The sequence below is a fragment of the Ceratotherium simum genome, chromosome 35, assembly GCF_057802395.1.
Source record: "Ceratotherium simum simum isolate JZ-2026a chromosome 35, ASM5780239v1, whole genome shotgun sequence".
Classification (NCBI taxonomy): Eukaryota; Metazoa; Chordata; class Mammalia; order Perissodactyla; family Rhinocerotidae; genus Ceratotherium; species Ceratotherium simum.
This window is the reverse complement of record NC_141934.1, coordinates 13,990,541-14,006,340: the sequence shown is the minus strand read 5'-3', so window position 1 is coordinate 14,006,340 and position 15,800 is coordinate 13,990,541. Positions and strand designations below refer to the sequence as shown.

Sequence of the window (15,800 nt, the reverse complement as noted above, 5' to 3'; positions counted from 1 at the left end):
TGTACCTCACGGGAGTCTGGGAGAGGAAAGCAGCCCAGGGAGAGTCTACAGGCCCAGGGGAGTTCATTATGGGGAGGGAATAAAGACAAGCTTTCTCAAGTCAGTCCCAAGGGCTGAGTTCAGGGTCAAGGAGAAGGGCGGGGCCATGGAAAGGTATCCAGCACTAATACTGTGAGTATGCAGACGCTGGTACCTGTAGGGTCAACCAGGGCAGGCTTCCTGGCAGAGGGGACCTTGGGCTGTCAGCCTGAGATGCCTCCACGCCTGGCCCGCCCCACCTTCTGCCTCCAGCTGTCTGATCGCCATGGCCCTGAAGAACAGCAAGACGGGCAGCCTGCCCGTGAGCGAGATCTACAGCTTCATGAAGGAGCACTTCCCCTACTTCAAGGTGAGGGGCCCCAGCCCAGGGGAGGGGCGCTGGAGCTGCTGTGGCTTCTCCCTGGCACCGCCAGAGCCCAGGACTGGCTCCAGGCCAACTGGGCCACCCTCTTGGGCCTCCAGTTACGTCCATAGACACCTGCACGTGTGCCTCACATAGACAAGGGCAAAGAAACTCAGAAAGGGGGCATTTGAGCTGGGCTCTGACGAATGAAGAGGAGTTCACCAGGCATCCTGGGGGCAAAAGGTAGAGGGGCCAACCCGTGTTATTCAACACGGACTCAGCAAAACATGATGCAAAACACACACTTGCATGGATGACAAGCCACTGCCACACACGTACACACCAAAAAGTTTCCAACTGCAATCCCAAAGTCTAAGACTTTTTATACCAGGACCAAACTGAAGCAGGAAGTGAATTTTAAGAGAGAATGTATTATCTAATAACGGAAGCATACTAACAACATGTTCAACTCTAAAAAAAATACAATTCACATTCCCCGACCTTTCCCCCATGGACTCAGATCACAGATAGTGACTCTCACAGGATTGTTTTAGACCTTGCGGTTCCCGGGACATTTCGTGTAATAACTGACCTCCTTGTGTTACCAATCCAAAAGCCCTGTGAGCTTTCCTGCCTAAGGGGAGACAGGAATCCTTTCTGGCTGGGCTCTCATGTTCCCACAGCGAGCCACGAGGTCTGCCCAGGTTGGGGGGGGTGGGACACGACAGATAGGCTGTGCCACTCCGACATCAGAGTGGGAGCACCTGGAACGGGGTCCAAAAACTACAGCCCCTGCCGCCTGTGACCCACGGCTCTCCAACCATGACTAGATTTCACATTTGTTAGATACCTGGAAAAAAATCAAGAGGGGCCGGCCCAGTGGCGTAGTAAAGTTCATGTGCTCTGCTTCGGAGGCCCAGGGTTTGCAGGTTCCGATCCCAGGCTCCGACCTACACACCACTCATCAAGCCATGCTGTGCCGGTGTTCCATGTACAAAATAGAGGAAGATGGGCACAGATGTTAGCTCAGGGACAATCTTCCTCAAGCAAAGAGGAAGATTAGCAACAGATGTTAGCTCAGGGTCTATCTTCCTCACCAAAAAAAAAAAAACAAAAAAAGGAAAGAAAAATCAAAAGATTTCATGACATGCAAATCATATTAAATTCCCATTTCAGTGTCCATAAAGTTTTACTGGAACACAGTCACACCGTCCATTTACACTGTGCACGTGGTTGCTTTCTCTACAACAGAGTTGAGTGGTTTCCAGAGACGGGATGACCACAGCCTAAATATTTCCCATCTGACCCTTTATGGAAAAAGTATGCCGCCCCTGATCCAAAGGGCCAATTACTGCCTTTTATTCATGTTGGCATACCCAGCGCTGGAATCGTAGCAAACACAAAAACATGTTAAAAAAAAGTACAACTACATAACTAAAAGTTCAGCAAAATGAACCTTGTTTCTTAAAACGCAGTGATTAAATTTGTATTTCTTCTTGGGGGGGAGGGTCATTGACCATGAAGACGCTGCTGTGTTCTGTTTAGTGTCACTACACCTCTAAGGTTCAATAGATTTAAAACAGTTTGCTTTTTGAATTATTTATGGTAACTCAGAGCTTACTGTCCCTTGGAAGTGTCAACACCCCACAGATAGAGGAATAGCATCCCCTAGTTTCTCCCTGGGATAAGGGGTCCATTGTAACGCTTAGGGGAGGACCCCAAGTTCCCAGAGGGCAAACTGAGAACGTGGTTTTGTTCTGGATCTCCGTCCACGTCCATGGGAGCCTGCTGGCTGACGGCGGAATGTGGGATCAGAAACCCTTCCCTTCAAACATAAGAAAACTAAGGACTTGAGGGGAAGCAATCTTCTCAAGCGAAACCAAGGTTTCTGAATCCCCGCCCCCTAAGAAATGTGCCCAGATGCATTCTTTCTGGCCCCCTTACATACAAGGACACTGTGAGGGAGCCCTACTATGCCTTTGGCTTCCCTCTTCGTCTGACTCTAGCCGAGTCCAACCTTTCACGTGGACGCCCCACCCCCGCTACTGCAGCCAAGTGCTGGCAGGTCAGTGGGCCATCAGGGCATCCTCCCCATGCCCTGGCCGCACACCTCAAGTCCAGATTCCCAGGGAAGAGTCTGGAAACACCAGCAGAGAGAGGATGGAGGAAAGCCCCCTTGCGCTGTGCCAGAGCTTGGCAGGACACGCAGCCATGAAGGGCCTGCCAAGATCCCCGGAGAAATACTTTTTTCAGCCCAAAGCGGCCCCTTTAGGGTCTCAGCAGACCTTGACTCTCACAGCACTCGGGGCAGGAGTGTTGCTCCTCACTGGGGTGGGGCCCAGCTCAGAGCCCCCTGGCTGAAGCCTTGCTCACGCCCCTTTCAGGAACCTGTCCCAGGGCTTACCGAGGCATGAAGGAGAGGTAGGGGCAGGAAGAGGCAAGGGCTGCAGAGGCAGCCCTTCCTGCCCACAATGGTTGCCATGGTGACCAAGCTGTCCCCAGCCCAAGAGTCTGAAGACACCCTGGGGAACAGAGGGAGCTGACGAAGGGCACTGGCACAAAGTGAAACTTCAACAATCTTTTATTAGCAAACTCACACAGGGTTAACTATTAAACCCAGCTAATAGCAAAACAGCAACTCTAACAGCATCTAGGATGGAGGTGACGACCTAATAAAGATTGTCTGTTAAACAAACGATTAAAAAAATATATGTACAAATTTGCCAAGTATTGTTACCAAAGCAAAACTCGCCAGTGTTGCAGAAAGAGATATCCCAAAGTGATTTCAGTCTATAGAAAATAGCTTTTGGCAGTCGGTGCTGCCTTAAGAACCCCAGCTCAGGACACATCTAGGAGAAAAGCACTTCCTTCCCCTAAAACAAAGCCCCCTTTCTCCTCCTTCCTGTTCAATGTCCACTGCTTACTCCCAGAAACACCCATGGGATAACAGGATAAACAAGACCCAGCTCACTTCTTTCGGCCTCTGCCTGTCTGTGAAGGCTCACACCAAGGATTACTCCTTAGGAATTTCCTCCTCTGCTACAACCAGGAAATTCATCCCTCATTTCTGAGGCCGGCTTTCTGGGAACTTGCAAAATGTCCTCACGCTTCCTTCAAGGAGGGGCCTGAGGGCTCTGTGAGGATCAAGGGGCGGTGGACCTGGCCGAGGCTGGAAGGCCAGGCTGGGCAGAGGGGGGCCCTTCTAAATAAACACACCCAATACCTGATAACTTAGTCTAACCTACCAGGTATAAACAAGTAGCAGCTGGCTGTACCAAACAGGTGCTTATCTCCCCCCTTAGCCCAAGGAAACAGAGGGGAAGAGTCTAGAGTGTGACCTCATCTCTCTTCCAAGAACTTGGGCTGATGGCACGTGTTAGGCCAAAGCCATGCTGCAAAGGAGACATGTGGTCACAGGGTACATCCAGGCTGGATAAAGCTGCCTCTCCTGGGCAGCCTGCTTCATGGCTGCTTTACTGAAACCTCCCCCTTATGCAGAGTGCTTAAGAACCAGGGAAATTCTTTTTCAATTGGACTTTGCAACTTCAATAGCAGCTTCTAGAAAACCGCCTGGAGATGCCCCCAGTTCAGGGTCACAGCTCCTTCCAGTTGATGGGCTCCTTGCCGGACTTCTGCAGCAGCTCGTTGGTCTTAGAGAAATGTCTACACCCAAAGAACCCTCTGTACACGGACAACGGGGAGGGATGAGCAGTCTGCAGCACGTGGTGCCGCTTCTGAAAGATAACAAGAGAATGAATAAAAGCTAGGACATTAAAAAAATGACCGTGGCTGTTGCACTTGACGACAGCTGTGCAATTCCCCTCTGCCCTCCCCAAATGCTCCCACGTTCCAAAGCGTGTGTATTTACCATCAGCATCCGTACTGGAACATCAGGCATTCACTCACCCATTTTGGAAGCAGCTGCCTTTGTCAGGCTCTGAGGCTGCAAAGCGGCCAGTCTCAGCCTTCAGCTGGGCACCTACACAACTGTTAAGTGCCCGTATCTTATGATCCAGCAATTCTACTGCTAAGCCCATATTTGCTACATGGTGCAACACCATGATGCACACACCTCCACAAAGATGCAGCATGAGGATCATGCAGCACTGCTGACATCTGCAAACCTAATATAAATCCAGTGTCGTGCAACAAACTAAAAATGTTTTCCTCAAGTTCCTACAGTGGAACACCACATGGCCGCTAGAACGAGGCAGCGCTCCATATGCTGATATATGGGAAGACCTCCAAAACATCTCAAGTGAAAAAAGCAAGGAGAGTGATAATTAATTGCATTAAAAAATTTGGGGGGTCAATACCCAAGACTCTATTTATAGTAGTTCCTTTAGGTGAAAGAAACAGTGGAAGGTATTTACTTTCCATTTTGTACCTTTCTCTACTGTCTGAATTGTCTCACCACAAAAAGGGAATACTTTGATCTTTTAAATGTCAGCTGTAGTTAACTGAGCAGGAACATTATGGATCACTTCTGTTTCCTTCTTTATTCTTTTCCGTATTAAGTAAAAGCCACTTCACAAATCATTGTTTTCCAAACATCCCTGCCTTCAAGGAGCTTGGTCCAGGAGACAATGAACACCAGGCAGCCCAGCAGGGTTGAGAACTAGGAGTCCGGAACCCGAGGGCCTGGGTCCAGGCCTGGCTCCGCCGCTCAGCAGTGTGTGGCCACGGGGAAGTCACTGGACCTCCCTAAGCTGCACTTCATTCCTCACTGTAAGTTGACAATAACAACAGCGTCCAGCCTATGAAGTTACTGAGCAAGAAAAATGAACCATCGTGTGGACAGAGCGTTATGAGAAGTAACGCAGGTCAAGTGTTGGCACGCCGACTAGCATGCATTCCAGGTGCCTGGAAACGTGAGCTGTGCTGAGCTTGGAAGGACAAGTTAGCCAGCCCTGGGGAAGGAAAAGACCTCCACCCTGTGGAGAGAGGAAGCAGGATGTTCAGAGGCAGGCAGGGACCTGGGGCCCAGGGAAGAAGTCCAGGTGCTTCTGTTAGCCTGGAGCGCAGAGTGGAAAGAGGGGTGCTGTGGCTGACAGGCAGCCCAGGGCCATCCCAGTCCCCCAGGTTGTCAGCCCAACCAAGGGCTTCCAGGGCGCAAGCATCTGAACACTCCAGGCAAGATCAGACGAGGGCCTGAACCCAGGCAAAGGTGGTCGGGCGGGGGCAGGGGCGGGGCGGTTTGAGAGAGACAGTAAAGAGAGAAGAGAGGCTCCGAATGACTGATGGGAGGAGGGGAGGGCAAAGAGGAGACAGGGTGGGTGGGGGAGAGGGCGAGGGGGAGAGACAGAGAGGGAGGGAGGTGTCAAGGCTGGCACCTGATTTCTGGTTGGACAGCTGGGTGGATGGTGCTCCTTTTTAGCCGTGGGTAGTACAGTGAGGGATGCACGAGGAAAGCAGAATTTCTCTAGAACATGTTGAATTGCATGTGCTTATGGGTCACTAGCAAGGAGGCAGCTGAATATACACATCCAGCACCCAGAGACACACCTGGTTTTCATGATCAAGCTATCTTAACAACTGTTTACTTTCTAACCGAACCGTGTTTAATAATAATAAAGATGACAAATACACTGAGTAGGAGCGAGACTGACCATAAACCTCCCTAAGGCAGAGATTGGAAATCACTCTATGTACACTTCTGACGACCTAGATAATCAGATCTTAGCATCAGTTCATTCACACCAGATTTTATTCCTACTATTCCCTTCCTTAAAAGAAAAACATCCGAGAACATCTTGTTCGTTCATCCAGAAGCTTTACAGAGAAAGAGGCGTTTTAATCTGATTTACACATTCTACTGCTAGTTGCTGGCATATGCATAAAAAGACACTGGAAGGAGCCATCAGAAACTAAAAACCAGGGGCTGGCCTGGTGGCGCAAGCAGTTAAGTGCGTGTGCTCCGCTGCGGCGGCCCGGGGTTTGCCGGTTCCGATCCCGGGCGCACACCAACACACCGCTTGTCAAGCCATGCTGTGGCAGCGTCCCATATAAAGTGGAGGAAGATGAGCATGGATGTTAGCCCCGGGCCAGTCTTCCTCAGCAAAAAAAGACGAGGATTGGCAGATGTTAGCTCAGGGCCGATCTTCCTCAAAAAAAAAAAAAAAAATTTCTTGGGGCCGGCCCCGTGGCTTGGTGGTTAAGTGCACGCGCTCCGATGCTGGTGGCCCGGGTTCGGATCCCGGGCGCGCACCGAGGCACCACTTCTCCGTCCATCCTGAGGCCGAATCCCTCATACAGCAACTAGAAGGATGTGCAGCTATGACATAGATCTATCTACTGGGGCTTTGGGGGGAAAAAATAAATAAATAAAATCTTTAAAAAAAAAAAAAAAAAAAAAAAGAAACTAAAAACCAGTGCTTACCCAAGTCGGGAAGAAACTCAACAGAGGAGGCCCATGATGGGAGACTTCTCGCCACATACCCTAATAGCCTTTATTTTATAATCATGTGAATCAACTACCTTAAGAAAACTCTAAAGTACAAAATAAAGATGAAACCCCATTTAAGAGGAAATGGAGATGACAACTGACATGTGAGTCAAGTCTGTAGACTTGCACTCAATCACTGGCTTAGAATCCTACACACTCACCTGGGGACCACATGGGGCACATGCCCACAGGCCCACCCAGGCGAGCAGGCTCTCAGAAAGAGGCAGAAGCTCCAGAGCAGGCACGAAGCTTGGCTATGTCATCCACTGAAACTTTGGGCAAGTGACCTCATCTCCCTGAGCCCCAGGACAAAATGGGGTCAGTGTATTCCTCTCCGCATTGCCTTTGTGAGAGCACAAAGTGAGATTCTGCGAGAAAAGCGCTAGACTGGTGCCTGACACAGGAGAGGGCTTCAATATCTTTGCACATTTCTGATACAGCAGAAACTACTGTCGGGTCACCTCAGTTAGCCCCTGACCTCACTTATTGAAGTGTTTACTCTATAATTTCTCCCCCACCCTCACTTCCCAATTCAGTGTCTCTCCCAGCCACCCAAGCTAAACATTCATTCTGACTCCTCTCTCCCCTCCACACCCCATCTCTCCTCTTCCACTCTGCTGTTCTCCGTCAAACCACCATCATCTACAGTCTGTCAGTTATCCTGGGGAGACATGACGGTGGCTCCCCCCAGAGTGGCAGCAGTGTCACTGTGAGATGCAGTAGGATTGGGATGTTTTTAGGGGGCAGAGTTGACAGGACTCTCATGGACTGGATTTAAGGCAATGAGGGAAAAGGGAGGATTTGAGGATGATTCTGGTTTTTGATCTCAGCAACCAGGCATGAGGTGCTTCAGTAAGTAAACGGAGAAGATCAGAAGGAATGAGTTGGGGGAGGCTGCAGAGAGGGCAGCGATACAAGCACTGGTTAGGTGGTGTTGGGTATTGGCGATGAGAGCTCAGGTTTAATGATTATCACAGAAAGCATTTTCACGGGGGAAGTTACATTTGTGTTTAAGTGGGATTCTTTGTGTTTCCTATATACGCTCAAATTTCTCGGAAGAAACTCACCTTATTCAGCATTTATCACATTGTTAAATAAATAGTACCTGGGACCTGTGTATCTTTCTATGTATACAGCAAGTCTATGCCAATATTACTAACTGTATTAACTCAGAAATTGGCCAGAGGCTTTCTTCATACACAGCTAGGCATCCCTATCATTTATCTGAGTTATGCTCAATTTCCAACAGGAAACCTAACCCTAATTGCAATAGTCTTAAGGGAAAAGAAGCTTCTTTTTATGTCATGGATTTTCCAGGACCACATAGCAGGGATTCCTAGAATTCTGCTTACAAAACCACACACACACACACACACACACAGACATACCCTGTCGATCGCACTGCCCTTCCTCTGAGCATAAGAGCCCCAGAGCAAGAAGACGAGGCCATTGGAGTTCTGATTTAGCCAGGACACGACCGCGTCGGTAAACTGCTCCCAACCTCTCTCCTTGTGAGAATTGGCCTGATGCGCGCGGACCGTGAGGACGGCGTTGAGTAGGAGAACACCTACGAACACACACCAAAGAAATACGTAAAAGGCGGGCTAAGACGATCAGCCCCAACACCCAACAACAGGGGCTCAACACGTGAGGAAACTATTTCCAGATCGAATCTTTTATAATGAAACATACCAAAACTTAAAAAACCGGTGGAAATGAGGGCATACAGAAACGTCTGGGCGGGATCAGAGGGCATTTTATTTTCACCTCTGCACTTTCAACATGTTCTGAGTTTGCAACAGTGAACATGCATTGTATCTGTTACCAGAAAGAATTGTTTTAAAAATATACCCTAAGTGACATTAAATAACCTCAGAAAACAACAAAAGGAGGCCAAGATGTTTCATTGAAACAAAAATCTAACTGCAAGAAACCAGTGAGTAAATAGTCTCTCCTTACCCTGATTACAGTTTATTTCTTAAAAAAGGAAAGAAAAAAAAAGTAGTTCCGTAGATAGGTATTAAACACACATAACTCAACCTGTGTGTCAAAATGAGAAGCAAGGCCGCCTTCTGAATGGTCAAAGTGCGGCTAAGTGATAAAATCAAAATACCAACAAGGAGGAACAATCTGTTCTCTTCCAAATCCTAATTAAAACACAAAAGAAAACACTGGCTGTGGGTAAAACTGAGATCCATTTTCTGACTTATAGGAATTGCGCCGTTTTACTGGAGCACTCTAACTCCTTATGGCTAATCTTTCACAAACATAAGCAAGTCAGACAGAAAGGGGAAGACTGTTGAAATCCGTCCAGGACACATCCACAGTGGTTGCTTTACCTTGTTTGGCCCACCCAGACAAATCTCCGTGACCAGGATGAACAAAGCCATCTATGTCTGTGGACAGCTCCTTATAAATGTTTTCCAAGCTGAAAGCAAGCCGAAAGAAATAAAACAAACAGAATCTTAAGCACAGTTCTGAAAGTTGTCACCTCCAATATCATGTGAATCACAGCCTGTAATGCCAGCCCCTGGAGAGGGCAAGGGACCCACTGCACTAATGCAGGAGGTGAACACCGCCCTGCCTTCTGACAGCTAAATCTGCCCGACCTTTACCTTGGTCTGCGCTTGGATTAGGGAGCAGCACTTTGGAAGACCTGAGTAAATCAGCCCAGAAGTTACCACCCACCCTCCCAACTGATGCTTGGTTACTATATTATATCTTTATGTATTTATTATATTTATACATATGATGTGTAAAATCCTCCAAAGCAGTGGTTCTTTAGCAGGTGTGATTTTGAACCCCTAGGGGACTTCTGGCACTGTCTGAAGACATTTTTCATCCTCACCACCAGGGCGGCAGTGCTACTGGCATCTGGTGAGTAGAGGCCAGGGGTGCTGCTCAACAACCTGCAGTGGGCAGGACAAACATTCCCCCAGGACCCAGCGCCAAATGTCAATAGTGCTAAGCTTGAGAAATTTTGCTAGAAAGGCTAGTGCAAGCCCCTCAAATAGGCGTACCTGTAATTTGCAAAGTACACATCTGAAATTAACCACGATCTGTAAAGCAGTCGTACCTGGGTGGAGGTGGAACAGGTCTTTGAACACTGAAGCAGAGCCCGTGAGCTTGATTGGGTCCATGATACGGATCCTGTCCCAGGATGACAACCTTCACCTGTCAATACCAGGAGGCAAGAAATTAAATACCGTAACGTAGGCAGTTTAAACGAACACCTGGCTGATAACCTATACAAAGGGACATGAGGATGAGAAGGGCAGCCCCGTTCCTGACCCAATAAGAACACCCAGAAGCGAGTAGGTGACCTAGCACCATCACTTTCCATTACCAAATCATCCTTCACTCAATCACCCTGCCGCACTGCCCCACTCCTTTCTCTGACACACGTGTTTGAGACAAGCTGGGGTCAACTTTGGTTTCATCCCCCTCATTTTTCAAATTACAAAAGCAAATACGGTGGCTGACCCAGTGGCATAGTGGTTAAGTTTGCGCACTCTCTTTCAGTAGCCTGGGGATCAGGGGTTCAGGTCTCAGGTGTGGACTTATGCACCACTCATCAAGCCATGCTGTGGCAGCATCCCACATACAAAATAGAGGAAGACTGGAACAAATGTTAGCTCAGGGCCAACCTTCCTCACCCCAAAAAAAAGTAAATACACTCTTGTCACAAGTACAACCATCCAGAAACATACAAAGTGGTTCATCACCTCCCCTCATCCCTATCCCACCCTGATTCAACCTATTTTAATTTCCTATAGAATTGGGGTTACTGCACTCACTTCCCTACAGTTTTGCGTTTCTCACATCGTACTTCTCGGGCCTCCTTCAAGTGAAGCGAGACCTCAATCACTGATGGGCTGTCAGCTTGTTTCTCTACTTTTTCCTTTACAAAAAATAGTGCAGTAAACATCCTAGAACATATACCCTTACATACTGTTGCTCTTATTTTTTGGTTTGTTTTTTTTGAGGAAGATCGGCCCTGAGCTAACATCCGTGCCCATCTTCCTCTATTTTGTATGTGGGACGCCACCATAGCATGGCTTGATAAGCAGTGCGTAGGTCTGCACCCAGGATCTGAACCTGTGAACCCCGGGCCACCTAAGTAGAGCACGAGAACTTAGCCTCTACGACTCCAGGCCGCCCCCCGTTGCTCTTATTTCTACGGAACAGATTCATAATAGTGGCGCTGCTGGTCAAAGGAGAAGTGCATTTAAAATTTTCATAGACATACACCAAATGGCTTTTCAGTGAGCTGAAGCAATTCGAATTCCACATCAACAGCATATGAAGGTGCCTGTACCCTTACATCCTCTAAGGCATGAAACCAGAAAAGAATGAGGTCAGGTCAGAAGGCAATGGGAGTAGGTGGCAAGATGCACTGAACATTAGGTCACCGTCACGGGGGTATTAAAACACAGCTAATCCTTTCCATCTGGTGCCTGCCCACCTCTTCTTCATTCTCATGCTTCTGCTCGTGGGGTTCCTTCTTACAGTCTTCTTCCACAGCCAACATACACTATATCCTTTAAAACCCAGCTTCAGGAATTCCCATGATCAGGAAGCTTTTGTGGACCCCTCCGCTCCTACTGTTGGTGCTCACTCTATCCCCAGCATATTTTCCATTGTGAAGCAACCTGTGCAGGCAGGGAAGCTTTAGGGCTCAGGGTTCTGGTCCTGGATAAGGGACGACCTTGGCCAAACCATGTAACCTCCCTGACTCTCCATATGCTCGTCTGCAAAGAAGCCTCGCTGGGCCATCTGATCCTCTAAAGTTTCATGCTCTTTTCTTATTCTTCCCTATTTATAGTGATCACTGGTATTCAAGATAGGACATACTATTCAAACAAGAAGCAAACTAGTACTCAGTTTAATAGGACTCAGTTCATTTAACTTCAAAAACAAGGAGCTATATTCAAGGTTCTTGCTCTAAAATGAAAATTGTGAAGTTTGCTAAGTATTAGGTATGGCAGCCTTATCAAGATGGCTTATTCACCGATTTCACTTCTATTTAACAGATATTTATTAAATCACAGGATTCCTGCTCTGAGCTTACAAAACGGGGGAGGAAAAGGAAAGAACAAAATGTAAAAACCTCCAGTGTAGGCAGATACCGAACGTATGGAGACGTTTAGAGGAAAACCAGGTCACAAAGGTAGTGGGTTACAGGCTTCAAGGAGGTGCCATTGATGGACCTAGCTGGTTTTCAAAAGACAGAAGTGAGGAGAGAGTTGCCACACTGCCCAACTCTGAAGTAGGAGAACGGGAGGTGGGGGTGAGGCTGGGAAGTGGGACATGGCCATATTCACGTTCAGCTTTCATAGTCCATACAGTGCAAAGCCACAAAACAAGCTTCTGAACAGGAGACTGACATGACCAGAGCTGCCAGCCAGCAGCCATGTGTACAACGAACCAAAGCAAAGGGACTTGTGAACAGGACGGCAAAACTGTTCAGGCCAGGAGTCAAGAGCTTGAGAGCATCAACTATAAGACAGACAAATACTGAGCTCCAAGACAAAGTAAGGTCGACCACAACCAGCTGAAAAAGACCTAGCTGCTTCATGCCTCAGTTTCCTCATCACCACAATGATACCCAACACTGGCACAGGGTTGGTTTCAGGATTAAATAAAACACAAGAAATGAGAACATATAGACACATGGTCCCTGTACATTTTTCTTTTTTGCTGCATAAACAGAACATAGTAAAAGTTAAAAAGAGGGCCGGCCCGGTAGCATAGCAGTTAAGTGCGTGCACTCCGCTGCAGCAGCCCGGGGGTTCACAGGTTCGGATCCCGGGCGCGCACAGACGCACCACTTGTCAAGCCATGCTGTGGTGGCGTCCCATATAAAGTAGAGGAAGATGGGCACAGATGTTAGCCCAGGGCCAGTCTTCCTCAGCAAAAAGAGGAGGATGTTAGCTCAGGGCTAACCTTCATTACCCAAAAAAAAAGTTAAAAGAGTAAATACAGGCCAAAATATACCCCGCCAAACCTCACAATTTCAGTATTTTATTTATTACTGAATTATGGACAATGACAACTCCAATGTCCCTAATTAGGAAATATTATTGGATTCTCTTCTCTCTTTTATCAAAATTCATGCACAACTTGTACTTACATCTCTTATGTCACACATTTGGGTCCAGGTGAAGACTTGGTGTGGGGGTGGATAAACAGTGTGATGTCTTCTTTCTTCTGCAACAAACCCCATTAGCTGATTTAAAGATAAAATAAATTTAAAGTCAGATCTCACTGGAAAGGATAAAGATCCAATAAGAAAGCTTCTAATGCAAGCTATCTGAAGAAATATCTAGCTCTTTGCCATGTCTGATACCCAAATTCTTTGGAAAAACAACAAACAAAAACAGTACTGGCTCCCCACCGATGTGAATGTGGCTCAGTCATTCAATTCCCTGCCCCTTTCTTTGGGCTGGGTCAAAGATGATTGGCCTGGCTGCTCTGATTTCCTTTTGGTGCGAACCCCTCCCTCTGAGCCAGGTTTCATTCAGTTGGGTTTGTGGTTTGACCATGCCACTCTTGCCTGGAGAGCAGAGTAACTAAATGAATTAAAATAAGCCATGACATCATCTTACAGTCTTTTGAAATTATTAACTAATGTAAACGCCTGGATTCAAAAACACCACGGCTTTTAGTTTACGCACTTAGTGTGAAAAGCACATTGACGGAGGGAAAATAGGAGACCACGAAAGCAGTATCCTACAGACGCGGCCTTGGCCTGCTATATCAACAAGACAAAGGGCCCACAGCGTCCACGTTTACCTTTATGAAATACGGTTTTCCGAACTCTCCGCTAAGATGCTTCTTCCAGCTCTCACCGAAACCCACCGGCACGTTGCGCGCCGCGAGTCTGAGCAGGGCCGCGGCCTTGTTCCTCTGGATGCGGTCCAGCTGCTCGGGGCTCAGCGGCGAGGAGGGCGGCGTGCTGGGGTCCTCCTGCCCGGCTCGGGCCTTCTTGGGGGGGCTGGCCTGCAAGTGGTCCCCGCAGAGGCGGGTCAGGAGCTGCAGCGGGCCTCTCCCAGGCGCCTGCAGCTTCCGCCCCCACCTCAACGGCCCTTGCCAGAAGACGCCCATTTGTAGGGTTTCAGCCCCACCGGGCAGGTCGGAGCAAAACCAGAGTCCAGGAACCCAGGGCTGAGCCCAGTTGGGACTAGCAGTCCGCTGCCCCAAACTTCGAGTTGGGTACTAAAATGCGGCGGAGAAGGGCTGCGAGCTTAGGCGTTCGCGGGAAGGGAGGCCCTGCACCACGGCGCCCCGCCCGCGGAGCCCGCCACTCGCGTCCCCATGTGGCCTTTTCGCGGCAAAAACCCTCCCCCGGGAGTCCCGCCCTCTCCCTCCTCTGATTGGTTGGAAGGCCGCGCGGGGCGGCCCCCTCGCCTCCGATTGGCGCCGCAGGCCCCGAGGCCCGCTCCCATTGGCTGGCCCCTCAGCATGGCGCCGATAGGCGCCGCGGCGGCTGTTTTGAACACGACAGAGTGTTCTGAACGCGGGGCCCCAGAGTCCCAGGTCCACGGCGCATTCCTGCAACCCCTCGGTCGCGCGGGGCCCGCCGCCCTCTTCTCCCTCCCTTCCCCCTCCCTTCCCCCGGCCCCACGCGAGGTCCCGCCGCGCCTCACCGCCGCATCCCCGCTCTCCTCAGCCACCGCCGCCACGCCGGTCCCCGGGTCGGCCGGCTCGGGGCCGCCGGCATGTCGCTTCCTGGGGGCGCTCGGGGTAAAGAAGGAGTAGAGGGTCTTCTGGCCGATCATCCTGGAGCCGAGGAGGGAGGGAACGCGCGCCGCCAGGGGACCCACGAGACTCGCGCCACTCAGGCGGTCTGCAGTTGGCGCCAAGCGGCCCGCGCATGCTCCGACCGGGGGTCTGGGCTGGGGGCGGTGGAGGGCCTAGTGCGCATGTGCGGGAGGGGCTGCCCGGCGAGGCCCTGGGGAGGAGGTGGAGCGTGGACGAGTCTTTGGGGACGGCAGGGTTCCTTTGTTCGGTTCCCTCGTTTATTGACTTTTTCATTCATTACCATATACTCATTCGTCACATTTCTGCCTTGGGGCAAATCCCTGCATCTCTCCGCTGTAAAAAGTACCTGCCAGGTAGTTTCTGTGGGAGCGACATTGGCATTGGAATGGTATTTGTTGAGCTCTTAGATACATCATCTCATCCAATTTCCACTACCTGTTTCACTGACCAGTAACGAAGGCCAAGAGCGGTCCAACATTTTGCCTAACCTGTAAGGTTTGGGGGAGACTTTAACTGAGGTCGTGGAGGTTAAACTCCAAACTAGTCATCCCCCAAAAGGCACCACTGCACCCCCAATGCACCTGGGATTCTTCTTTCCCTCCCTCCCAACCCACATCCAAACCATCAACAGGTCCTCTTGTTTCTATCTCCAAAATAATTCAGCTGCTGCTCTCCATCGCCTGGCTACAATCCCAGCTGGTCTCCTCTTTCCTAACAGTGATCTTTTTGAAATGTAAATTACATCTTGAGAATCCCCAGGTTAAAATGCTCCTATTGTTTCCAAATGTGCTTAGAATAAAACCTCAGCTTCTCACCCTGCTGGCGAGGCTGCTTTCCTTCCTGAGGGAGGCCCCTCCTCCTGTGAGGTGGTCAGGGAATCTGGCTCTCAGCACGTTCACTGGTCCTTGGCGTGGGCCTTACGCCCTTGCAACCGCTGTCCCCCTGCCTAGAAAGCTTCAGGTCTCAGCTTGGGACCCTTGCTCTGAAAGGCCTTCTCCTGCCCGCTTTCTAGCTGGTGACTCTATTTATCGCTCTGTATGGGACGTATTTACTCCTAGGTATTTACCCAAGTGAAATTAAAATCTATATTCAGGGGCTGGCTGGTGGCATAGTGATTAAGTTCGCACGCTCTGCTTCGGTGGCCTGGGGTTCATGGGTTCCGATCCCGGGTGCGAGCCTACACCACTCATCAGCCATGCTGTGGCAGTG

General features: G+C 49.5%; 1 protein-coding gene across 1 annotated transcript; it reads right to left on the bottom strand.

The window, feature by feature from the left end:
* Nucleotides 1-2,945: 2,945 nt before the first annotated feature.
* On the bottom strand, nt 2,946-14,687 carry UNG (uracil DNA glycosylase). Its single transcript, XM_004429873.3, has 7 exons — nt 14,477-14,687; nt 13,623-13,829; nt 12,961-13,056; nt 9,904-10,001; nt 9,167-9,255; nt 8,216-8,394; nt 2,946-4,116 (listed from the first exon to the last, which is right to left on the bottom strand). The coding sequence occupies exons 1-7, from the start codon at nt 14,606-14,608 to the stop codon at nt 3,976-3,978; spliced, it is 942 nt and encodes a 313-aa protein (XP_004429930.1). The 5' UTR covers nt 14,609-14,687; the 3' UTR covers nt 2,946-3,975.
* Between the last annotated feature and the right edge of the window lie 1,113 nt (nt 14,688-15,800).

Coding starts and splice junctions, on each gene's coding strand:
- UNG (XM_004429873.3), bottom strand. CDS start 14,608: ATGATCGGCCAGAAGACCCTCTACTCCTTCTTTACCCCGAGCGCCCCC. Junction 10,002..12,960: donor AAATGTGTGACATAAGAGAT/GTAAGTACAAGT, acceptor TGGTATTGACAG/GTGAAGGTTGTCATCCTGGG. Junction 8,395..9,166: donor GTCTGGGTGGGCCAAACAAG/GTAAAGCAACCA, acceptor GTGTGTTCGTAG/GTGTTCTCCTACTCAACGCC.